The sequence below is a fragment of the Symphodus melops genome (assembly GCF_947650265.1).
Source record: "Symphodus melops genome assembly, chromosome: 15".
Taxonomy (NCBI): Eukaryota; Metazoa; Chordata; class Actinopteri; order Labriformes; family Labridae; genus Symphodus; species Symphodus melops.
Window position 1 is genome coordinate 21,800,398 of NC_136705.1, and position 26,858 is coordinate 21,827,255.

General features: G+C 42.0%; 1 protein-coding gene across 6 annotated transcripts; it reads left to right on the forward strand.

The window, feature by feature from the left end:
• LOC306835614 (vinculin-like) lies at positions 1-26,598 on the forward strand. Of its 6 annotated transcripts, XM_079362268.1 has the most exons (24): positions 2-461; positions 8,446-8,516; positions 9,684-9,834; positions 10,427-10,535; positions 10,995-11,117; positions 12,073-12,233; positions 15,156-15,246; positions 15,328-15,475; positions 15,873-16,026; positions 16,467-16,642; positions 16,727-16,825; positions 17,183-17,373; positions 18,238-18,264; positions 18,575-18,774; positions 19,077-19,205; positions 19,291-19,440; positions 19,553-19,661; positions 19,745-20,047; positions 20,145-20,269; positions 20,507-20,692; positions 21,826-22,002; positions 23,490-23,693; positions 23,771-23,875; positions 24,204-26,598. In XM_079362268.1, exons 1-24 carry the CDS (start codon positions 294-296, stop codon positions 24,348-24,350), a joined length of 3,504 nt encoding a protein of 1,167 aa, XP_079218394.1. In that variant the 5' UTR covers positions 2-293; the 3' UTR covers positions 24,351-26,598. The 6 variants fall into 6 exon arrangements, with proteins under 6 accessions (XP_079218398.1, XP_079218394.1, XP_079218395.1 ...); XM_079362272.1 differs by lacking the exon at positions 21,826-22,002 and having other exon boundaries at positions 1-461; XM_079362269.1 differs by lacking the exon at positions 18,238-18,264.
• Positions 26,599-26,858: the final 260 nt, after the last annotated feature.

Genomic DNA, 26,858 nt, shown 5'->3' on the forward strand with positions numbered 1-26,858 from the left:
CTGTATTCCTCGGCTGTGATTGGGTGGAGGGCGGCGATTCCGTCTGTCACGATTTGGGTCGCTCCCACCGGAGGACACCGACGGTCTGAGTCCAGCTTTTACCAAGGAACACACCGGGAGGAGAGGCGTGTGAGGGATCCGTCCCAGGGGCAGGACCAAAAACTCGGGATTTGTTCTCCTGAAGGTACCGGAGAGGAGAGGAGGTAGAGAAGAAGGGGGGGATCCTCTGCGCTGGATCTGGAGCGACCAGCCGCCTTTTTCTTCAATCAGGGCTGCGGTTAAAGTCGTTCAAGATGCCGGTGTTTCACACCAAGACCATCGAGAGTATCCTGGAGCCGGTGGCCCAGCAGATCTCCCACCTGGTCATCATGCACGAGGAGGGGGAGGTTGACGGTAAAGCCATCCCGGACCTGACAGCACCGGTGGCTGCGGTGCAGTCGGCTGTCAGCAACCTTGTGCGGGTGAGTCTCCGGGCTTTAGATACCTGAAACCTCAAAGTGACATTTATCATGCAAACTTCAAAACCCTTCAGACAAAACCTGCTGCAATTAGTGTTTTCTTTAATTACCTTCATTATGTAGCATTTGATCACACTATTGGAGCAAGAAGGCTTCTTATTCAATGTGGTCTCCAGGTAGATTTATAGCATCTTGATCCATGTTGGTCATTAAAGCTTTTTAAAACTGTCACACATCCAGCTGAGCTGTGCATGTTCCACAAGCTCCGGCAGATTTTTTTCTCTCAAAGCAACACAACAAACAGACATGACAAACTTTAGCCCAGATTGATCAGATGGCCTTAGAGCTTAATTAAGTTTGTGGGGCGGAAGAAAGTATTGCAGATTGAATTAGCAGCATGCAGATGAGTTTGTGGGAAATGTCACTTCAGGGTTGCTGTAGGTTTCTCTGCTATCGGATTCATGAACCGAGCTCAGATTGAGTCTGCTTGTATAAAAAAAATAGGCATACAATACTTCCCCCATTAATTGAAGCTACTTCCAACGAGAAACTCCTCAGTCTTTCATACCTCACATCCTCTCTCTGTCTCCAACTTCTTTGACCCCTAACTCACCCGGCCCCTCCTCACCTCCTCTGCCACCTTCATTCTTCATCATATTGCCTATAAAATGTGCATAGAAAGACCCTGATGTCCCCTTTGTGTGCACTGAGCAGAAAATCAATACAGACCACATCATTAATGCCAAAACAGGTCGTTCTGTCTGATGCAAGGGGCGACGCAGCTTTGCTCAGTCAAGAAAAATCATCATCAGCAGACAGAACAGTGACTTGTTTAAGTTGTAATTATGGAGTCACTTACACTTAGTGAATAGTAGATGTAGGGTGCAAGGAAGATTTAGGACCTAAGGTTTAAACCTTTGTTAAACACAATGTCACCTTTTTAACCAACTCTTTTATTTGGTTTTCACAACACTCCAACAAGCAACAAACAGAAACAACATTAATAAATCACACATACCTAAAGAGATACAGGATAAACAACACACAAAATATGGAAAGGTTGTGCTTAGGAAGTCACGTTGGCCCAGTGCCCACGCCCTTACATGGCAATGGTCCTCTCAGCGGGTGGTCCAGGTCTGAATCCGACCTGTAGTTTCTTTCCTACATGTCGTTCCCTGCTGTCTCTTTCTTCCTGATGTTCTTGTCTGAAAGCATAAAAAGCTCACACGTAAACCTCAAAAGAAAATACAGACACGTTTTAAACTAATTTGATCAAAGTTAAACATATTTACAGACCGTTACTGAACGAAAAGAAATCCTTGAGGTAGTTAAGTTTGATATGTCATATCATTAATATCTCGACGCTGTATAACATCCAGACAGCTTGAACGTTTATGGAACTTTTTCTTGTATTTTGCCTCTTTTCAGTCATTCAGCAAATCACCTTGGTGCTTTTCTGGCTTTGACTTCTGCACGTAATACACCTTACTTGTTTCTCCTGGACTGCTGTCTTGAAATAGACAACGTGTCATTTTTATGTCATAGTGGGACAAACTAAGCTGCAGGCTTAATCCAAAAATGTTACGTAATAACGAAATGCATTTTCTGATATTACTCAGCATGTGTTAGGATGCGTCGGCAGGATTTGGATTTGGATTATGCAAATTCATACATGAAGATTTATTCATATTTTGCACATTCAGAATTGACTCTTGTTAAAGATTTTCCCCGCTGGAGTTGTCTGCATACCTGGAGCGAACACATATGAAATTAAACCATTCAACTTGAATTTATGAAATGTTAGAATAAAGAATGTAACTCTGCAAAGCATGGAGCCTGTTTGGATAGTAAGTCCACACTCTGGTTGAGAAGAAATACAATGATGGTGTTTTTTCTTTTTGGAATTGTTCTTACTTTGTCCTGTTAAACTTCTTCTTCTCAAACCTGCTTCTTTCCTTTGCAAGGACACACAAGATCATTCTGATAAATATCTAATTAACTGATAACAAGAAAAAGCCTCTCAGTCTGGACTCAAACGCATCCGTCTTCTTCTCCGATACAATCCAGCCGCATCACGTCCTTGATTTCCCGTCGCTACAGGGGTCACCTCTTTCTCCGTCTCTCTCTTTTCTCCTCTTCTCCTCGATGATCCGTTCTGTTGATCTTTTCAGACAGAGAGCAGAAGGAGGCTAATGGCAGCCTCGGGCGTCTCACACGGGTCTCGGGTGATGGAGATACGAGGGGACAAGGAGCGAAAAGGGCTAAGGACACATTGACAGAGGAAGGTGACAGACAAAAGAAGTCTCTTAAGGATGTAAGAGAAGGCTGCAGAGGGAGAAAAGGATGCACATGTTTCTGAATGGCTTTATTGCTCCTTGTCTTGTGTTTTTCCTGGAGTTAACCCATGTGTTTGTGAGACACAAGGCCAATTGTACTCCAACACACAAAAATATAAGCATGAACAAAGGTGAGAAGTCACATGGTAAATAATAATAATAAACATACTGTGAGGGCATTTTTACTCATGATTAAGAAATAGGTTTAACAATGACGTATTGAGTCTGATTTCCTTCAAGTGACTTTATTTGTTGAGGAGCATAGCTTGCCGTGTACGACAATTTATGCTAGCTACGTGCACGTGCATTAAGACTCATTGTTTAGAAGCTGGAGCGGACGGAGAAGTTCATCTGTAATTTTGTCTGTGCTTTTCTGTTGCCAGCCTGCCAGTGTTTAAAGTGTTTAAAGAGTTTAAAGAATCCCGGTGTCACGGCATAAATTTCACACAACACAGAGTTCCACCGGTCACACACCCGGGAGCTTTAAGGTTCAGGAACACAGCAACAGGAATGTCCATCACAAGCCCTCAATCAGTGCTTTAATGTTTGATCTCTTTTTATTCAAACGTTATTTGTACTTGCACTTGAGTAAATAAGTGCTCACTTTTACCACCTCTGCTTGAGCAGGGAGCGAGGAGAGCTGATAAGTTGTTGTGTAGTGCCATGATAAGAAGAGCGAGAGTTGAAAAGTGATTTATGAGGAGGTGGTAAGAGCCCACAGAGGGTGCTTGAGACCGAGTTTAACATCCGCAGAGGTTTGTTGCCGGGGAGATAAAACTTAATTGGATGTAAAGTACACCTAAAGATCGACTGCACACACCTCTTAGGACAGATGCTTTATTTTAGAAAGCTGATTCATGTCTCCTGCTGAGCTGAGATGTAACACAGTTAAAGCCACAAGAGTCTAAACTGCACTCTGATACAATTACACTGTTAACACCGGCCAGGGTGGGCTGTGTGGGGGGGCACCATCAAATCTAGGTCACTGAAACACTTCGACACTCAAACAAGATGGTGAAAGTTTCGATCTGTCAGAGGTTGTGCGTGGGTTGAAGCTGATTAGACTGCAGATCTGAGCGATGCTGCTGCTGCTGCTGCTGTAGTTGTATGAACGTACGAGTGTGTGCGTTGCTGAAGTTGTGCTGATGAAAGGGCTGAGTCGTCGCTGTTTGTGAAGAATCTGCTCCTCAAGGAGTCAACATAGATCCTGAGTATGTCTGAGGGGGAGGGAGGAGGGAGGAATAAATAGATCTACCGTTGAGTGAAGTGAAGTAACCACACACTGAAGCAGCGGAGCAGAGAGAGAGAGAGGGAGAGAGAGAAAGAGAGAGAGAGAGAGAGAGAGAGAGAGAGAGAGATGAGTCAAAATCTGACGAACACCAAGAAGAAGAGAACGATAAGGAGAAAAGGGAAAGCGTCTTTGGCGTCTTCAAACAAGACTCTGCCAAGCCTCATAGTGCACCTCACACCCTACAAGCACACACACACACACACACACACACACACACACACACACACACACACACACACACACACACACACTCCATGTAAATATGCTCCATCTCTTCTTGTTCGGTGGCAGACTGAGTACAAGTGTCCGGCTGTGTGTCCCCTCTGCTTCTCAGTCTGTCTAGTATCTACTTTGGCTTTAATCATATGGCAGAATTACACAGACCTGTGATTGTGATTCCCAAACTGAAATGGTTAGTTCATATATAGACATGTTGGTCAGTCATGTTTTTGTTATTAATACTGTTGACATTTCTTTGGAAGCCCTAAGAGAACGTGCATCCTTTCAGAATCAGAATCAGCTTTATTGGCCAGGTACGGTTTCTTTAACACATTTAACTTAGACTATGAGCTCTCTGCACAATGTAAACATCAAATATTAACAATAACTAAACAATATAAACAAGTCATTCATTTGTTTTTCTTCCCAGTTGTTTTTTGAGATATCTAATAATTTTTTTTAGGAATTGGCTTAGCATACTTTTCTAGTTTGGGCTAAGGCAGCATGGTGTGTCGTGGTCTGGCTATATTTCTGGTCTGCAAGAACTTGATCACCTTATCGCTCAATATACTGAGATGAGTAAGTCTCTAATACTACGTACTTACATACTGGGCATGGTGGCCTAAAAATAAAATGAACAAAAACGACTTATAATTTTAATCATTTTTCTCTTCACATTTTTACTTTCATTTTATCATTCAATTCAACAAAAGCAAACTACAATGATTAATTAAATCACCTGAATTACTCCTCAGGGGTTAAAGTGCAAGGTGTATATTTAAAAAGTGCACTATGTTGTTTCAGGGTAAAGCGACAGTACAGACAAGGCAGAGCAACTTCAGCAAAATACTTGTGGCTGGGGGGTACATACCTGGGGCCCGCCGGTCACTCTGTAGGAAGTAAACAAGAGGGGAGGATAAGAACTACGGGAGCCCGAGAGGAACACCCAAGACAAAACCTCGATTTTCCACAAACCCAAATAATTAATAAAATGGAAGTATTGCCCAACCCAACACAAAACACTATAACATGGGAAAAAGGCAGGGTGATCTGGTAATAGTCTGCTGCATTCTTGGGGAGCAGAGAACAGGGAGGGTGATGATGATGTTTACATTAAGCAAAGTTCTTCTGCATTATACTCTTTACTGCTCGCCTCAGTTGTCTGTGTATTTGTTCCCATTTTGGAAACATCCTTTCACATATTTATTGATGTAAACCTGACATAAACATTTCGGAACAAATCCTCCTCATCCTCTACCCAAACCCTCCTGGTCTAAAACACGGAAAAATATTTTGAGTTGCTCACTTATTGGAGGAACGAGTTTGTTCTCTGAAAATAAAAACATGAAGATCCCTTCTAGACCGACTTTTAAAGCAAAGTGTCCTTTGATAACTGTAGTTGTGATTTGTTGTCACTTAAGTTTTGTTGCGTTAAGAAACAGCTCCATCATGTTCTCCATCTTTCTCACCAGTACAGTATGCTCTTCTCTTTTTTTGATACCTTGATATGTCAAGCTTCACACAGCACTGACATACTTGGATGTAAACGCCAAAATTGCCATCTGTGCTTCATCCTCCACTTCCAATTTTTATTAGTGTGTACGTCTTATACTGCCTCCTGAGACAACACACACATCCACCCACACACACACACACACACACCCATCAGACAGGTATAACCTCCAGGGATAGGATTCCTGTGTGAACAAGCGAGTCAAGAAAATTGTTGATTATTTTGTGTCAGCTTTGATTGACAGCTCTGTTTCCTGTTGAATGAGTCACACCTGTAAAAACCTCACACCCTTCATACTGTCAGCATGTCCGGTAAATGTCTCATTAAAAATGTACTGAATAATGGATGCAGAGTGTTTCTGTTTACAGGAAAACCCCCCCTCACACACCTCTTTGATCCGTCACCTGATGTGAGTTTTATCTGCAGGGTTGAATCAGTTGCACTCGACGTGCTGAGCTGCATTCCTCACATTTCAAACTTTTAAACTTACTGCTTTTTTTAAGCAAGGGCAGTCACCTAAACACATCGAGATATGTTTTTATAACATCCTGTTTCTGTTTGGTGAAGTTTCTTTACAGTTTTTCAAGAGGCAAATTGTATTTTTACATGTAAAACCAATAAAACGATGATAAATGTGTCTATGGCAGGATGCCAAAATAAGCTTTTAACTCCAAAGGAGAGGATGGTTTTTATTTAAAGTGTAGTCATAATTTAAAGAAATATCTTTGCATGGTGTTTTTGTAGAGTAAGCACATTAAAAAGGTTTCTAATGTTGAGTTCAAGTTCCTGCGTTGTGACTTGAGCTCTGTCGCTTCTCTCAGAGTGAGAGGTATTCGTGTTGTGTGCATTAGTTAAACATGAGATGAGACAGGACTTCATGATTTCATGATTAAAACCCAATCACTGATGAGCACATTCATCTATTAGAAGTTGTAGAAAATACTTTATGAGTGACTTGGATTTTCTTCATCCCAACCACAGTGCCGGTGACCAGAAAAGCAGAAATTTACAGCAGCAAAAGTGGTTTTTTTTTCTCTTTGTTACTAAATGGTCAGATAGATCTGAGAATAAATCACTCGTAAAGAGCTGTTTGTTTGAAGGCGCTATGTGAAGGCCTCTGAGTCTCTGGAGCCAGAAAGTCTATTAACCGACTTCCATCGCTGAGCCACAGGAGACTGATGTCATCATCATCTCACTGTAATTGCATCTCAAAAAAGTGTGATTGTGTGTGTGTGTGTGTGTGTGTGTGTGTGTGTGTGTGTGTGTGTGTGTGTGTGTGTGTGTGTGTGTGTGTGTGTGTGTGTGTGTGTGTGTGTGTGTGTGTGTGTGTGTGTGTGTGTGTGTGTGTGTGTGTGTGTGTGTGTGTGTAGTGTTGGATGTGATTTGTGGGTAAAGAAATGATGATGTTTTTCAACCAGCTGTAGCACTACATGAACATCTGTAGAAGAAGTGAGCGATGTCTTCCTGCTGGGGCTCGGTGTGTTTGTGCAGATGTTGGTGTTTGGTTTGTGCCACTTATTCAACAAAATTTTGTTGGGGTGCTGTGCAGCTGTGCCTACATTGGGTGGGACTTATGGGTGTGTCAAAAATCCGCTCTTCATCTCCTGCTCACAGCAACAGTTTTACACATATGCCTCCTCCGGGAATGTAAAGAACTCAGCTGTCAGGCTTTAAACTAGAAAACTAGAGTTGTTCTTTAAAACAGATGAAGATGCAGTCTGGTTTCTATGAGCCAGTCAATGCACCCATCGACAACCACAACAACTTATTCTGGTTGCACGTGTGTTATAGTGTGAAATAAGTCAAAGCTAGAAATATGTTAAACATCAGTGTGTTTCATCAATTGCGTTTGCACAGGACAGATACTTGAAGTAGGCTAGTACCATGGTTGGTATTATATCATGGAATAAAACACCAGGATCACATCAAGCCTCTTCTGAACACTTGGCTGTAAGAAATGTGTACATCAGATTTAACAGATTACATTTATGGACCTTTCTCCCTGCTTTAGCTGTGATTTATCTCAAACCGCAGGATCCACTTACGCTGCGGTACAAATGTCTGATTCCTAAGTGGACAGAGCGTTTGCTGTGTCTGTCATATCTTGTAAGTCCCTTCTTTAAACACGCTCGTATCAGGTGGCCTTTTCTGGATTCGGTATTTCACTTGTTTTTAAAAATGTTTCTTGTTCTGCTGTTAGATGCTTCTTAAATGTATCTGTACATGCAAAACCTTCAAATTCCCCGTCTTGTGTTTACTTTTGTTTTGCTCTGGTCTGCTTCCTATCGTCCTATCTGCTTTATGTTTTTATTCCTGTCCTTCTTAAAAGTGCTCTACAGAGAAATGAACAAATGAATGTTATAACTGCTCGGTCTGAAGAGTTGGGTCGGATTAGAGCAGCGTCTGTCCCCTGACCTGCCCTCATGCAGAATACCAGGCAACCCATTCAACCAGAGCCTGAGCTGCTTCCACCAAAGATATGACATGCATGCACGTTTGAAATAGGTGTGAATTGATGCACACCCGTTCACCCTGCGGTCTATTGATAGCGCTCTCTTGAATGTGACTTCCTGTCTTGCTGCAGCTAATGATAATGTGAACTAAATGAGGAATCCGTGTGTGTTGCAGGTGGGGAAGGAGACGGTTCAAACCACTGAGGACCAGGTGATGAAGAGAGACATGCCTCCTGCATTCATCAAGTGAGTGTGTCTGAATAAAGAAAAGCCTCTCTTTCAATTCCTACAGCTCCGTCTGTTTCTTTTCTACTTCACAGTCACACCCCGAGGAAGGCAAAAAAAACTGGAAATGATGCATTATATCTCAGCAGACAGAGAACTTGTTAAAAAGAGGATTCCAGACGGTTTAATGTCAGGAAACGTGGCTGCGTTCCCAGCTGCAACAAAGAGCCACTTCTGATGACCGGCTCCAGCATCCAGACCGCTGAGAGGCTGCTTGTTGTTTTCCAGCCTGCATCCAAAGAGCTGACATTAACTCTTGAGAGCTCTGTGATCTCTGACATCACGCTTTGATTGCTCTCTTGCACACATGTCCATGCTTTTAAAGAGCATTTGCTCCAATCAGTTCCTGTTTTGTTCTCTCCCTGAGTCACTGTTCGGTTTATTATTGATCTCTGAGTTTTAAGGAAAAGGGTCCAGACCTCAGGCAGACCCATGCACCGGCTCACTGGCACATACACAAGGCATTACACCATAAATCTCACTCACAGGGCTTAGGAGGGGGCGTGTGGGAATGTGAACCAGCCTAAATATAGATGAACCAGCAGCCATCGATACCATGACCAATGGGGGGTCAGAAAGAGGAGTTACTTGGGTTTATTAAAGTGCTCTTAAAAACTGTCACCTCATCCAGGGTTGATCCTTTATCCCTGAGGGAATAACATAACCCTAAAACTAAAATCATTCTAGTCATTTTTAAGACAAATTTGCAGGATTTGCGTAATTAATTTGTAATCTGATTTGTAGTTTTAATTACAGGGGGTTGAAGCTTTGTCACTGCTATTTGTGGAGCAGAAAACATTCAAAGCAGACTTAAATAAAAGTTTAGTCTCTAAACTTTCTGCATATGTCATTAATGATTCAATGCAGCCTACATGTTGAGATGAACTTGTGTCCTCTTTGGGGCTGTTTTCAAAGGAGAATGGTTTAAAATGAGTTGCACGTTATATTTCCAGGTGTGCTTGTTGTTTCTTTATAAAGGGAGCAGCTTCTTAAAATGAGGGTCTGATCTTTGGTGGATATGAGATCTGATCTATTTGTTTACAAGGCGCTAAATTCCTTTTTTTGTAGCGAATGCATGTGGCGGGTTTGATCTTGACTGCTCTTCATGAGCCGTGTGTGTTTTTTCAGGGTGGAGAACTCGAGCTCTAAGCTGGTCCAGGCCGCTCAGATGCTGAAGGCAGATCCATACTCTGTTCCAGCTCGAGATTACCTGATTGATGGATCCAGAGGGATCCTGTCGGGGACGTCCGACCTGCTCCTTACCTTTGATGAGGCTGAGGTGCGTGCTCGTTCACCCCGTTTATCTGGAGTGTGTCCTGAGGATCCCTCTTACTTCAGAGGAGTGGTATCTTTCAGGGAAATCAAGCTTTATATAGCTGAGCAGAGGAAGGAGCGAGTCTGTAATGCGGTCTCAGATGCAGCCAGATCTAATCACTGAGATCAAATGACTTGCCTCTGTCGTAACTCAGGGTGTGTGTGTGTGTTTGGCTGGATTTGTGTGCAAGTGTGTCTGTGTGAAAAGATATTATATGTACAAAGCTGTATGACGTGTGTGTGTGTGTGTGTGTGTGTATGTGTGTTGGATGTTTGATGGAGGCTCTGTAAGTGCAGTCACATTGGGCACGTGATAAAACTCACCGCGTCTCATCAAAAGCTTCTTTTTTTTTTTTTTTTTAAGAGAAACCCCTCACAGTCACAAGACGCACATCACAAGACTGTTAACACACACACACACACACACACACACACACACACTGAAATTGACGTCACAGTGAATGAAAAGAAGTTTATCTCTTATCATCATGTCAGCCTCTGTATCACGTTTGTATACATTGTCTCATGTGTGTTATTATGTTGGTGTTGTGTCTCAGGTAAGGAAGATAATACGTGTGTGTAAAGGTATCCTAGAGTACCTGACAGTAGCTGAGGTGGTGGAGACCATGGAGGACCTCATCACCTACACCAAGAACCTGGGTCCAGGTCAGCAGGATGCATACTTACTCAATCAATCAATTGATCTTTATTTTTATAGCACAAATCTCAAGACACTTGACACCAGAGACCTTACTCAATGCTATATTGCAAAGAATCGAAGCTAATCTATCATGAGCACTAAGCAACATTAAGCAAAAGTTACAGCGGCAAAAAAAAAACTTTTCAGAAGTCTTGATGATTAACAGCCATCTGCGTCAGGCTTGAAAAATGGGATAGAGGAAGATGCAGGAAAGAGACTAGGAACAAACGAGGGGAGCTGGATCCAAAGCTGCAGGCTGTGGATTTAGTGTGCGGGTATCTCCTGGTATTTTCTCCATTAACAGTGAGGCCAGTGTAACTTTTGACATGCCTGGAGAAGGTGCAGTGTCACACCTCCTGACACTTGAACAAATTGTTATTGTCTCTTACTTAATAAATTCTCTCCACCTCTCTCTCTTTGATCAGGTATGACCAAAATGTCAAAGATGATCGAGGAGCGACAGCAGGAGCTTACGCACCAGGAGCACAGACAGATGCTGCTCAACTCCATGAACACCATCAAAGAGCTGCTGCCTGTTCTTATATCAGGTGGGTGTGTGTGTGTGTGTGTGTGTGTGTGTGTGTGTGCGTTTGTGTATGTGTGCGTGTGCGTTTGTGTATGTGAGACTGTGTGTGTGATTCTGTGGGAAAAACCTCTGTGGAGGTCACTGAGTGGATCCACCAATTCTGTTGTTATAGCAACACTCATAATTACAGTCATTAGTTGCTGGGGATGTCAGACTGACACACACACACACACACACACACCACATGCCACACGTCGCCCACTACCTGCTCTCTCATACTGTACTGTACAGTGCAGCAGTAAAGAAGAGAAACTCTGTCGCTGCTCTTGTGCACTGTACTCGTGTACTTTATGTTCATTGTGCTGTATCGTTTGCACCAATAGTTTGACTGTGATAGATCATGTTTTACTTTATATACATAGAATCCAAACGGATCCAAATAAATGCCAAAGTAAATCTCCGTCATGTGTCCGCTCCCCTCTGTCGCCCTGCCTCGACACTCCCCCTGCCCCGCCATCCTGTTTCACTACAACTTTTCTGTAAGCGACAGACAGCAGCTGATGAGAGCGAGTAAACATCTGACAACAAATATTCTCTGATCATTTTTTTAAGTCAAGAGATACACGTCAATGTTGTTTTGGATGTTATAAGTAGAAAGTTCATGCAGGTGCCGTTCTGTACATGTGAACACAGAGCCAAGAACAACAACTCCAGGCTTTCAAGGGGAATAATCTTTCTTTCATTTCCGACCACAAGAGGTCAAAAAAAAAGGACAGTTAAGCTTTAAAACCAAAAGTATTGAAGTGTTTTTAAGATTGATTCTGATGTTAGTTTATCTGTTTGTTTGTAGCTTTGCCACAGTGCTTTATGTATACCACACTAGAGGGGTGGGCGGATGCCGTACATTTTAAAAAAAAAAGAAGCAGGTTCATATTTCTAAGTATTGCTGTTATGAACACATGCGTCTCTGTCTTCAGCTATAAAGATTTTTGTCGCAACAAAGAGCAGTCGGGGTGCCGGCGTCGAGGAGGCGGAGAGGAACAGAAGGTTTACCTTCGAAAAGATGAGCGGAGAAATCAATGAAATCATCCGAGTGTTGCAGCTCACCACGTGGGACGAAGACGCCTGGGCCAATAAGGTACAACCTGCTGAATATGTTTACTCTGTTTCTTCACTTTACACCCCCGTCCCCCCCCCCCCGCTCCATGAAGACCAAAATAATCCCCACATACTTCAATAAGATAATCACTTTTTTCTTTGCCTGTTCAAACACACATCCCACACAGACACAAACTCTTTCCACACGTCGCTCTGTGAAATAAATTCACTCTTTACTTTCTGTTTCCACGTTTTCTTTTGGCTCACTAGTATAACTCTTGGTTTTTCTTTTTTCTTTCTTTACCTTTCTCCTCCATTCTTTTCCTCCCTGTAGAAGGTAAGCCTGTTTCTCTGCCCCTCTGCAGTTCCCAGCATGCACCTGTGTATGTGTGGTTGAAAACAGGAAGGAAATAATGTCCTTGTGTTTACATTATGTTTCTGTCATGCTGGTTGCTAACAGCATAAGTGTGTTGTGTGTTTTTTAAATTCCCTGACTGTCTATCGATGTGATGATGTTCAGTGCAGACACGTCATCATTCAACTGTCTGATGTGCATCTGTTTGTTCTTTTGCTGTCCATTTGAGTCAAATGGTTTGAAACAGATGGAAGTCTGATGGAGGGAATGATCGTTATCAACAGTGAGTGTACTACTTACAGGAGATAAAAGAAAATAAGACCTGGACAAAATCATTTCAGTTTAACAGTGAGCTACATTTCGGATGTTTTCCTGCTTCATGTTTCGCTGTTTTGGTCAGGCAGTGCTCTTTCAAGCTACACTGAAGTAGAAATTCACTTTTCCTGAACATTTCAAAAATGGACGATATATGCATCTTATCAGGCTGTTAAAAAGCATTACCTGATCCCTGTTTAAATTTCACCACATTTTTTTGAGCGATATCGGCCCCAGGCTTCTGTCGCATCCCACACTGAAGCATCAACACACCTCTTGTGATGCCACTTTGTTTGCATGGATCACTTGTCGAAAAATAAGACGACTAGACTCTTGTTAATGAACGCTATTGTACCAAACCATCAGGAAAACTAGCGCTACACACACAACATTTGAACAACCTTAAAAATAGCCACAGAAGTTCTCCCCATGTGTCTCCTTGAACTCCTTTTAAGTTTTTCCTCTGTGCTTTTACCGAGCATCCTCTTGTCTCTGGCGTGACGGTACGTCCTTGTGTCAATTCTAATTTGTATTGTCTTGTGTTTATCTCTCCTAGAAACTGATGATGTTAGTCCTAGAATAAAGGTTTTTCTGACGACATGATAAAGGAACTATACAACAGATTACCATATTATGCTATAATGAGAGTATTTGTCTGTATGAATTCTACCTGACTGTCAACACAATCAAAAACATTAACTAAATATAATGGAGAAACACATCTCGGCAACAAGAAAACATAATAAAGCATTGTCATTACGAGCACAGCTCAACCTAATGCAGAAAACTTAGTTGGGGTCGGGTTAGTCTGGAAAAAAGTCAGAGTGGAAAATTCAGATATTTGCGTTCACATTTTGAGGTGAAGAATTAGAATATAAATTATTATAGTTTTTTTAAAGAGGTCAAATTAAAGTTTGCTACAACCCTTACTTACCCTTACTTAGCTTAGCTTTTGCATCTTTTGCCACCTCTCCAAACAAAGGTTGTGTGGACAGATATCTTACTGAAATGTATTGATAAGCAAGTCATACAGCCTCACTAAAACAAAGAATTAACCCTGAAAGCTGAATAATTATCTTTTTAAGTGAAGTTTTACAAAAGTTAAATCCATCTTCAGTGGTGTTGTTTTTTCTTGCTTCTTGTGCTGCTAACGCTCACTGTTTGATAGAGATGTCATTAGCTCTACAAGATGCTGTTTTTACACAGAACTTTTACTTTGTGAGAAATGTTTTCGGCACATCATTTCATAAAATGTGCTGTGAGATGTTTTCCTTGTGGAGATATCGTCTGTTTGGCTCGTCTGACCTGTAAGCCTGCATGTTTCTCTGCACACGGCTGCTTCATAGGATGATGTGTGTGTGTGTGTGTGTGTGTGTGTGTGTGTGTGTGTGTGTGTGTGTGTGTGTGTTTGCTGTGATTAGCACTTACTGTCAGTGTGTGGGAGAAACGCTGGCACATGATGACTGTCCTCTGGGGTCATGAATTATAGAAATAAGCTGGTCGCTGTCCAGACACATCCATAATAGATGGTCTGTATTGAACTGTTTCACTTAGAGGTTCAGTCTCCAGTCAGCTTGGAAAGAGTCACTTTTTTGTATTCAACCTGTTATAAAGCAGAGACGGAGCTTTAGACATGAAGTCGTTATACTCCTCAGTGTACAAGTCTGTGACGACTTTCTAACTGTTCCCACTTTTCAGTAAAAGATAAAGGTTTGTATTGTTAATGAGGAATTTATTCGATAAAATAAATCAGTCTCCAGATTAAAAAAAAAACCTACAAATAATTGAGTACTTGGCTGACTATTTTATTAAATTCCTCTTTTATTTTCAGAAAATGTGTTGAATTTTGCTTTTCTATATTGTCAACAAATTCCACTTGAAGATAGAACCATAACAATCAAAACTTTTGTATTCAAAGCTGGATTGGACTAACAGTTTAAAGCTATTATTGTGTATTTACTGTATTAATCCGCCTCTAAAAGTAGTCCTTGAAAAAAAAACACCCATTTCTCTCTTTTAGGACCGTTTCTTAACATTACAGTGCCTACATATTAAATAAAATATATTTCACAGAAAATCTCCTGTACATATAGTGATTGTGTCACTTTTTGAGACTTAAACAAGCACAAGAGGAGAGTGTGAGTGTGGAAAAGACTGACACGTTTGGTTTTAAAACCTCTTGATTGGTGTCATATTGGCTAACATTTATGGACATTATTTTTGAGATGTGATATTTTAGTTACCAGAAAACAAGGGCCAGTACTGTAAAGCTGTGTTTTCTCTTTTCCTCAGGACATGGAGGCTTTGAAGAGATCTCTGGCTTTAATTGAGTCAAAGATGGGACAGGCTAAAACCTGGCTCAAAGACCCTCACGGACAGCCAGGTACGGTAATCACAGTCTGCTGCTGACATGTTTCTACATTTAACTCCACAATCTCATGCTGTTGTGTGTCGTTGTCCTCAGGAGACCCCGGGGAGGTCGCCCTGCGTGTGATTCTGGATGAAGCTGGGAAGGTGGGAGAGCTGTGTGCTGGGAAGGAGAGGAAAGACATACTGGCAACCACTAAAGCTCTGGGACAGATGACGGACCAGGTGGCTGACCTACGTATCAGGTAACGTGTTTAAGCAACATGGACTTTGTGGAAGTGGATGCAGCTGCTGTGACATCAAGCATTGTTGTATAAATTCAACTTTAAACTTTAAATATCTTTATTTACATCCTAGTATTAAATGTTTGCCTTTTTATGCACTTTTTAGGTTGTTTACTGGAGGGAGATTTACGCTACGCTGCCATTTGCATTTCCCTCGTGACCGGAAGTCCATTTATCTTAGTGTTAGGACGCTTCACGATTGGCTTCACTTTTAAAACCGAAATGCTACATCCACTTCTTATAAGCAGACTACATTTTGAAACAGTGTTTTTTTTTACTTAACTCCTCTGTGGTCTTGTAATGTAATGTACTTTTTTCAGCATGTGTCAGCTCTCTGTGTATTTGTCCTTTCTGACAGAGGCCAGGGCCCGACCCCGGGCTGTGTGCAGCGTGCAGGCCAGTGCTCACAGGGCTTAGACTTGTTATTTGGCAAAGTGGACAGTGCTGCTCGCAGACTGGAGGCTTTAATCAATGCCAAGCAGGCAATAGCCAGGAGGCTGGATGCTGCACAGGTCAGATAAAGAAACAACATCACAATAATCCATTTAACCCATGAGACCTTCTGTTTGCAGTACTTTTACCCTGGGTCTGACTTTTTTCTCATAAATGTTATTTTAGTAGGTGTTTCAGACACCTTTGAGTGTCTGATTTGAATATTGTTTTTGTAATTTTACCTTTTTATAGTTTTTTGTGCCTTAACAGAATTGTCCTCAACATTGTGGTGTTTCTGCTGTGATGGTAGCTGCTGTGACAAAGTGATTTCCTTTAAATGATTAATAACATATCTATGGTTTAAATATCCTGTAAATAATTTAAAGCTAATGTGGACGATAACAGCAGCCAAATGCTTAGCATACAGAATTCTTAAACATCTCTCTTTTTTTCTTATTTTCTGATTTTTTGCAACTTGTGCATCATGTCCAAACTAAACTACGTATGTGCACGTTGTAAGGCCTGGCTGGCTGATCCGAACGGCGGTCCTGAGGGGGAGGAAAACATCCGAGCGCTGTTAGCAGAGGCCAAACGCATCGCTGATCTTTGTGAAGACCCCAAAGAGAGAGACGACATCCTGCGCTCCATCAGCGAGATCGCAGGCCTCACCGCCCGACTGGTGGAGCTGCGCAGACTGTACGCTGTCCTTCCTCTGTTAAACACGCACCACCAACGATGCTTTTAAAAACTTGATTTCATTCTTAGGCCCTTCTTTTTTAGGTTCAAAATGCAACCTCACGCAACCAATAGGTGGCACATTTTACCTGCATGGAAAATATGTTGTTGCCCGTCTACCTTTGGCTTCAGTCCAACAATAAGGTTTCTAAATGTTTCCATACAGTGTGATGGGTTTTGGTGAAAATGTGGAGGGTCAGTAAGAGTTTGAGGATTGTATTTTGGTGGACCTTAAAGGACATATACCACTCAATTCAAGAAATTTATATTGATGCTATATTAATACTAAAATGGATCAATTTAACATATACCTCTTTAAATCTTGAAAAGAAAAAAAAGATACATGCACCCAGTAAGTCGGATTTCTGTAGAAGTCTCTTTAAGTGGTATTTGCCTTTAAGTTGGTATTTGGGTTCATTTATTTATTTAGCTTTGGGTTTGTATTTTACGGCTGTTCTCTGTTCCTCATTGAAATCTTCTTTTTATTTGTTTCTGTCTCAGGGGTAAAGGTGACACCCCTGAGGCCCGTGCATTAGCGAAGCAGATTGGTGCAGCTCTGCTGAACCTACAGTCCAAAACCAACCGGGCCGTTGCCAACATGAGACCAGCCAAACCCGCCGTCACCCTGGAGGGTAAGATGGAGCAGGCCATGCGCTGGGCGAACAACCCCGGAGTGGACGACAGAGGAGTAGGTGAGAGGCGGAGGATGTAGAGGTTTGGTTGAAAAATAAACGCTGTGACCTTCCATGCCTTTAGTCAGACTATTTATGATGGATGGAGAGAGAGTGAAAGTGGTTAAAGCAGCACCTGGGACTCTGTGATTATCCAGTACGTCTTGTAGTCCATGAGCTCCAACATGTCTGATGTTTTCAGGAGGTCAATTAGAATAAACGCCCATCTGCTCTGCCTCTCTATTAGCTTGTGGGCAGAGACAGAGTCGCAAAGGTCAATCGCTCTGCAGCACTTTATGAACAATTTCAATCAAGAGATCAAGCTCAAAATCAAAAGTCAAGTCTATGTATCCCCTGCTAATAAATGCTTGTGCTGCAAAAATAATGCAATTTTACATGTCACTAAAACCCATTTGAAAGCCCAATGATCAAATACAGTAACACGACCGTGTCATTAGTCTCACTCTTGCACTCGCAGCTGAAAGGCACTCACTTTCCAGCTTGATGTGAGAAATGATGGAACTTTCTATGACACACTCCCCATTATCGCACTGCCAGCTTTATCTGTGGAGCCGTCGCCCAGCAGGCTTTGTGCAGCAAATCAGCCGTCTGACAATAAATGAGTGTTAATTTTCTCACCAACAAGTTTGCATGAAGCGGGACTTCACTGTGAGTTTGGTTCAGAAATGACTTCACTGGTGACTGATGCGTTTTCCTTCAATCCCCACAGGAAGGTTTCTCATGCATGAATCACAGAATGACTAACTCGTTTGACTAAATCATTCATTGTATTGTTTTTACTGCTTTGTTTGATGTCTGTTGCTCTGTTCCTGTCATGTCTTTTGATTGTTTCCTGTTTTCTCGCATGCTTCCTTTTGGGAGCAGAGTGTGAGATACTGCAGTGGAACGAAGGTACCTGCCCATTATGGGTTTCTTAGAAGATATAACCAAAGAGTCTTTATATAAAACCCATAAATAGTTGTTTTTTTTATCTCAGCATGTGCCACAAAATATATTGTCTTCTTCTCTAATTTACAAGAATGCACGTGCTTCACGGTTGTCCTTCTTATCCCTGTTTATTAGAGCATGTTATCAACAAATACAATAAGACTACCTTGCCTATTCAAGTGTCATGTCGAAAAAGGACCTGTTGTATATGGGACTAATGATACATTATCGAGTTGTGATTTATGAATGACTTCCTCCCTGCGCCTCCTCCCAGGCCAGGCAGCAATCAGAGGGATGGTTGGAGAAGGGAGGCGGCTGGCAGGAGGCCTGTTGGGTCCGTACAGACAGGATATGATTGGACGCTGCGACAGAACAGAGGGTCTAATGAACTCTTTGGCAGACATGGCCGGGAGGGGCGAGGCTGAAGCTCCTCATGCACGAGCAACAGCAGCTCAACTGCAGGAAAGCCTTAAGGTAGATCAACAGACATTTAGCACTTCATAACTGAATGTTTAAAGTCTACTTAAATTACAAACTCAGACTGTGGTAGTTCTGCAGCAAAACAATGTTCAACAACACAGAGACTATTCTCAACTAAAGTTACAATTGTAAAGTTTATTAACACATAAAAACATCCATCTAAATGAGGTAGTGATGTACTTGTAATTAGGATATTAAGTCATGGATTCTTATATTGCAAATAGAATAATGATAAAAAAATATTGGTGCAGAGCTCCCCCTAGTGGACTGATTACAACACTCTGTGCCTCAAACAGGACCTGAGGAAGCACATGCAGGAGGTGATGACCCAGGAAGTGTCGGATGTTTTCAGCGACACCACCACCCCTGTCAAACTGCTGGCTGTGGCTGCGACTGCTCCACCTGACGCCCCCAACAGAGCGGAGGTCAGTAACACACGAGTCTGTGCAGTGAGCTCCAACGTTCTCCAGAAGTCGTCTGTACTCTTAATAATCTCAATGTTTGTTGTAGGTTTTTGAAGAGCGAGCAGGAAACTTCGAGGCCCATGCAGGTCGACTCGGGGCGACAGCAGAAAAAGCTGCAGCTGTGGGATCAGCCAATAAGAGCACAGTAGAGGGCATACATGCTGCTGTGAAACATGCCAGGGAGCTCACGCCACAGGTGATACGCCATGCTTTGCTCCATGATTTGCATGTTTGCATAGATTGGTAAAAGATGCAGCTGTCAGACTATTTCATACTCAGTCTGAGTGTGACTGTATTTAAATGTCCAGGTGACTTCTGCTGCTCGGATCCTGTTGAAGAATCCAGGAAATAAGGCAGCATACGAGCACTTCGACACCATGAAGAACCAGTGGATTGACAATGTGGAAAAACTTACTGGTGAGAATTCTATCTGCAACTTAAATCATTTTACAACAAATAGATATCCAAGTAATGAAAGATGTATGTGTGTGTTGCCTCAGGCCTGGTGGATGAGGCCATCGACACCAAATCCCTGCTAGATGCATCTGAGGAGGCGATAAAGAAAGACATAGACAAGTGCCGAGTTGCCATGGCGAATGTTCAGCCCCAAATGCTTGTTGCCGGGGCAACAAGCATAGCAAGACGAGCTAACCGAGTCCTGTTGGTGGCTAAGAGGGAGGTGGAGAACTCTGAAGATCCTCGGTTCAGAGACACAGTGAAACACGCGTCAGACATCCTCTCACACACCATCTCGCCCATGGTGATGGATGCAAAGGCTGTGGCTGGAAACATACAAGATAAAGGTGCGGAGAGACACTATGCAAACACATTTAAGAGAGACATTAAAACACAGACTGACACAGTTTATTCTTTATTCTGCTTCATCGTCTACATCCGCAGCTCTGCAAAAGGCTTACTTAGACTCATGTCTGAGGATTTTGGCTGCAGTGGGAAAAGTTAGAGAAGCCTTCCAACCTCAGGAACCTGACTTCCCTCCTCCACCACCAGACTTGGACCAGCTCCATGTAAGTTCATTCAAACACACACACTTTCTATTATCCACAACAAATCATTGAATAAACCTCTATTTACCAGCTACTCATACTAAAAGGACACCAGCCATATAAGCTTTGGCAGTTTAAAAAGACATTTAAGTAGGAGTGCTGTCCTGGAGTATTGTGCTCTCTAATAAAGTCTCCCCTTTTCCTTAATCATATGTCTATAGGTCATATAAAGCATGTTTCTATGTGTGCATTTTTCAGGTAAGTGATGAGCAGGCGCCACCCAAGCCTCCCCTGCCTGAGGGGGAGGTTCCCCCACCTCGGCCTCCTCCTCCAGAGGAGAAGGATGAGGAGTTCCCGGAGCAGAAGGCCGGAGAGGTGCTGAGCGAGCCCATGATGGTGGCCGCCAGGCAGCTGCACGATGAGGCACGCAAATGGTCCAGCAAGGTCGGTCCACACAAACACTCGAAACAATTAAAAGGTCCACATTCACCCCATCCAATGTGTTCAATTTTCAATGAGCTGCATTCAGGCAGCTTGTTCACTCATGTGTTGATGGATACACCGAGTCTCCAAATAGGGGGGGACATTAATTTGACTTCATTGAAAGTCAGTCAGCTTGGCAAGCCAAGTACCAACATGTTATCATGTTGTTTCTCTGACTTTAGGTTACCGAGTTCGATACACATTTTTCCGAACATTTAAACGGCATGTGAAGGCAGCATAAGCACTGCCTTGTATTCTGTGAATATTTATAGATTCCACTTTCACAGGGAAACATGAAAAGGTGTCATCCGTTCGAGGTTTCAGCATGTAAGATTTATTATATCTCAAACATGGACACTTTTGTGCATAATAATATAATTGATGTCTGTGGAGAGACTTTGACTTAGAAATAGCTGCAGTCTTTTGTCTGGTACATTGTCACTATTGGTGTTTTTGTTTTGTGTTGCTGTGTGTGTCTTTGTGTTTTTTGTGATGGGGAACCGTTAACAGGAAACACTTTTCTTGTGTATTTAATGGTTAACAATCTGGCTTCGATGAACTGTTTTTACCTTTGTAAAGCTTTTCCTCTGTATAGCTTCACTGATCTTCTCATTATGATCGATTTAAAAGGCCACACATGGCTCTCACTAAGTTTCTGAGTGCACTCCTACATACACTGCAGGATGCGATCCACTGGTTTTGGTTCCAGTTAGACCTTGTTTGACTGCACAGAAGCTTTACAGACTTTCAACTCAGCTACTGCCTCAGTGCGAGGCACATCATCCACCTGCTTCCACACCCAAACAGCTCCCCTGTCCCTTTCCTTTGTTTCTATTTTTGCTTGTGCAAGCAGTTTTCACCTCCCCTGTTCCTTCTACTGCTAAGTGCTTGCGCCTCCTGCTCTCCTGTCTTTTGTTCTTCCATACTGTACTAAATGCCTCCTTTTCCCATGCTTCCCTGGCTTTCTTCTTCTCCATATTCCTCCTTTTATTTCTCCTCCTCCTCCTCCCAACCCCCTTTGCCTCCCTCCCTTCCCATCCCAAATCTTCCCACTCCTTCCATCGCCAATCTCCCCTTCCCTCGCCCCAAACCAGCCTGAGGATGAGGAGGCAGTAGAGGAGAGGGAGGTAGATGATGAAGATGAATTTACTGATGGTGAGGATGACTATGAGCCAGAGCTTCTGATGATGCCCTCCAACCAGCCTGTCAATCAACCCATTCTGGCAGCTGCCCAGTCTCTCCACCAGGAGGCGCGCAAGTGGTCCAGCAAGGTCTGCACATGCACATGTACATGAGTGCACACACGAGCTGACATGGGTCAGAAATTGTTCATTTAAAGCACCAACATACTCAAAAATCTTCTCACAAATCTTCAGGACAATGCACACTTCTCTGCATCTGTGACTACGTGGAAACTTCCACCCAGCTGTGGCTGCATTTCACTCAGACATGTTAACAGTTGTGCTTAAGTCACTCAGAGCATTTGCATGGAGGTTATTTTTCCTTGATGTCTCAGTCAATGTGTGAAGCTCAACAATTTTTATGCACAAAGACGTCTTATTGCTTTGTTCAAGGTTGCAAATTGCATAAATGGCTATTTGATAGCCACGTTATCGCTAAAGACAAAAGTTTGACATTATAAAATGAAAATCGGTACATTTCTCCCTGAGGAGAATTCAAACAAACTAATGGTTGTGTTAATTTAAGCTGTTCCTTTCAATTGACTTTTCAGTTTGTTATTAATCAGAAGAGGTGAAATTAAGACGTTAAAACACAGAAATATGCCAATCAACAAGGCCGCCATGAAAGGGGGAAAAGGAGAAAGCTCTGGGTCCCAGCTGCACGGAGGATTTCTTTAAGTTAATGTTGTGGGTGAATCTAACTGTAAGGCGAGAAATGTTAGCACGTATATCACCATGCCAAAACCTGCAACAAGCTCCATAAGCTGATCAGAGCCAATCCACCAAGAATTGAATGTTATCAAGGAGGCTAATGCTAAATCTACTGAGCCAATGTGCACATATGGATTTAAACTAACACCTGGGGAGGGCCCATGTTCTGGACCTTGCATGCAAAGACATCATAGGAGAATAGCTGACATGTAAAAAGGATGAATGACGAGGTTGTACTCAAAGGTCACAGATTTCTGGAATGAATGGCAAATGTATTTGCATATTCCACTTTTATGTGCATGATAAAAAAGTTTTTTTAAGGAGGAGTAACACAGCCTGTCTCACTTTTATTGTTGCTGTTAATCACTCACTGCCTGGCCCACCAGTGAAGCCAATGATAGGTGTTTCCTAAAGACTTCTGGGTGATGCAGTTTGATATTAGACTGCTCGTGTGGTATGATCATCAGCTTCTGCTTCTCAGTCTCAAGGTGTTTTGCTCCGACCCTGAGATCATCTCCACGAAGGTACTAACTCTAGATAACTTTGCTTTTAGGAGAAAGGTAACTGTATACACTGTTTTATGCAGCTACACAAACAAAGAGCAGACTGAACTTACACTAACGCTGCATGCAGCTTTCTGCTTAATGCCTCATTTTCTTTTTTGATTCAGCTTCCTTCATATTATCCGTTATCATATATTTACATTGTTTTCAGCATCTTCCAATGTAATGATTTCATACAATTGTATGGAAACATGTCTCATACGTAATATTTGCATTCACACCTCTTGTCCAATTCCTTGCCCTTCTCCAGTATCCTGCTAACAGCTCTTCCACCTCTTCTTCTCCCCCTCCCTCTCTTCACAGGGTAATGATATCATAGCAGCAGCCAAGCGGATGGCTCTGCTCATGGCAGAAATGTCTCGACTGGTGCGCGGTGGAAGTGGAAACAAGCGCGCACTAATCCAGTGTGCTAAGGACATCGCCAAAGCCTCAGATGAGGTGACCAGACTGGCTAAAGAAGTGGCCAAGCAGTGCACTGACAGACGCATTAGAACTAATCTGCTACAGGTAAACTCCCACAGACTGAGACGCGTGCTGAAAAGAGCTTTACATCATTTAAACATATTTTTGTTCTCTTACCAAAGGTGTGTGAGAGGATCCCCACCATCAGCACTCAGCTGAAGATCCTTTCGACCGTCAAAGCCACCATGCTGGGACGGACAAACATCAGTGAAGAGGAGTCAGAGCAGGTAAACTTAGAAAAAAACAACAGCTATACTTTCTCCTTCACAGGTTTACAGATTAATTGTAACTCACGGTAAACTACATTTTATAAAGACGTGGACATAACAACTGGATTCAATGAATTCTGTCAGTAACAGTGCAGATAGTGATCTGGCAAATTGGATTAGTGCATCTCGAATAACAAAAGACATGTACTGAACTTTTGAGTTAGAGGTATAAAATGGTACTAAAGTACAGTATTTAGTTACTTTCACCTCTGACAATTTGTCACTGTGTATCGTTTATCTTCTTCTGTTTTTAAAATGCTAATCTTTTAAATGTTTCCCTGCCCAGGCCACGGAGATGTTGGTCCACAATGCCCAGAATTTGATGCAGTCAGTGAAGGAGACGGTCAGAGAAGCAGAAGCAGCCTCCATCAAGATCCGCACAGACTCAGGCTGCACGCTTCGCTGGGTACGCAAAACCCCTTGGTACCAATGAACACTCACACACTCTTGACTCGGTAACGATAGCACACAACTTGACTAAGGGTAGCAAACGTGCGCTTAAAAGAGGAAACTGCAGGTGCTTATGATCCATCCTCCACTGTAGTTTTATACCAGGAACCGTTACATCTGGTACAAAGCAGGTTTTATTTGTTGGGAGTCAGTTCAGCTTTTCTTTCCCTTTATCTGAAACGCTGGTATCCTGCAGGCTCACCACAGACCGTTTTTAAATAGATATTTTTGGTATGTTGTGTTACAAGAGTTTATCCAAATCCCAGGTAAATATATTTTTTTGCATGGAATGTTTTCTATTTTCTAAAGGCAAATTATGATAGTAAGATGACTCTTTAAAAAAGGACATTTACTTTTATTCAGTTTTTTTTCCAGTGAGTTTCTTATTCTCTATTGTGTATATAAAGTATTCATTTGTTTTAAGGAAATCACTCAGCTTTGAATTTTGTACGCCGAGTTTGACACGAAAGTGTGGAGTCGTGGGTGGGCTGATGAGCCTCTTCATGTTTACGTTTATTAGCAACACTGTTCTGAAGATCTATTGATTTAAAGGTGATCTATCTATACTTGAAGAACTATAATGTCTTCTGGATTTAAAGTGCTATAACTTAAAGGCAAATAATACAGCAGAGAAACTTGGTTCTCAACTGGTCGGTCAGGACCCTCAGATGGGTCAGTGGGTCGCCAGGAGATGTGTGCTTAGGAAAAAGAACTTGTGGCACAAAGTCTATGCAAGCTGCTTGAATTTTAAAGGATTTTAAATTTTAAAGTTTCCTTAATTAAAATGCACTTGCAGTTGGGACGTTTATTGACTCTCTAAAACAGTAGATGGCTGTAAAGGTTACGACTTCTAATGAACAACGAAAGAAGAAGAGGAAGTTTAAAGCTTGACTTTAATGGTGTGTTCTATTTGATCATGAAAACAAAAACAAAACACAGGAGCGCCTGGAGGCGGCCATGTTGCTTGTCTGACTTGCAACTGGAACGCAGTTAACTCTGAAGTGACGTCATTCCCAGCTCTTGAGGTTAATGGATCGAATTCTTTAGTTTCAAAATGCTAATTTGACATTGAATGCATGTATACAGGTTTTCTTACTTTGCTGCACACAGCACAGAGTTTTTTTGTCGCCTGTCTCTCCCCATGAATCCATCTAAAATGGTCCATGTGGGTGAGATTTTCAGATTGGGTCCTGAAGCTAGACCAGTTGAGAACCACTGGCTTAGAGGGTGATTGTATATTTTATAAAATCATATATTGTCAATAAAGTTTTGTTTGATTGCAGAAATGTCTATAATTGATAGATATGAGGTTTTTACTTGCCAAGATGTTTTGAATGTGAGTTTTGAGTTGTTTTAACGTTGTTTAAATTTCACAGTAACAACGCCAAAGGTTTTGTTTAACATTACTGTAAGCCTCTTAAGTTCACCAAACATTTAAAAATCAGGTCATTCAAATAACAACACTGACATTTTTCTTTGCAGACTCTGTCGGCCTTCTTTTAAGGTCTTTTTTGAATCAAGAGTAATGTTTTCTGCATTTTTTTAAATGTATTGTGGTGCTTTATTTCTGCAATTACTCTGTAACAGTTGAACTGTTTAGGATTATTTATCGAACATATGAAGTGATAATTGACAGCCATCCAAGATCCTGTTTTTAGATTTGTCTTTATCTGTGAGCTCAGTGATCCCACTTTGAATGCTCTGACTCGCTTTTTCATTGGTGACCCAGGTGGTTTGAACATACACACGACCCTTCTCATGTGATGTGACATTTATAAAGGATGTTCTTATCTGGAAACATTAGAGCGATAGAAGGACCCATGATCGGTAACGCATTAAGTACATGAAATTCAATAAGTAGTTGTAATTTCTTAAAAATAAGTTAATCAAGTTTTGTTTGATTTTCTCTCGTCAACGTCTGGGCAAATTCAGTTTCTTAGGATTCTCCAGTTAGTGTGTATGTGTGAAGCGTATATTCACTTAAACAGTATTAGCGAGCCGTCCCACTCAAAGGTCAGGAAGCGCAGCACAGAATGTCAACTGCATTTTCATATTTATTTGGTGGTACTGAGCATGTAGCAGTCTTCCTCCTCACTGAGAGGGAAAGAGTTTATACTTGTGTGTGTGTACCTGATGTGTTCATTCACACCCTGAATGTATTCTGATAGCTTCTAGCCCTGCCAATACATCTGCTGTGCCTTGGAAGAATAAAAAATGTACTACAATGATAACTGGAGTCTGCACCTTCTTCACAATTCACTGCTACCCACCACAAACATAATGATACAGCTAGCACCTCTTTATTTAAGTATGTAATACAATACAGTTCGCTAAAAGCTCCCATTGAGAAGTTCTGCCTGTTATTTATTAGTGTCTACCACCTTCAGTGTTGGGAATGTTAACCATCTTTATTAAAGTTTACCATGTACATTAGCTCTGGTTTTTAGCACCTGAATCATGTCTTCAAATTAGGAAGATTAATGTGAATTCT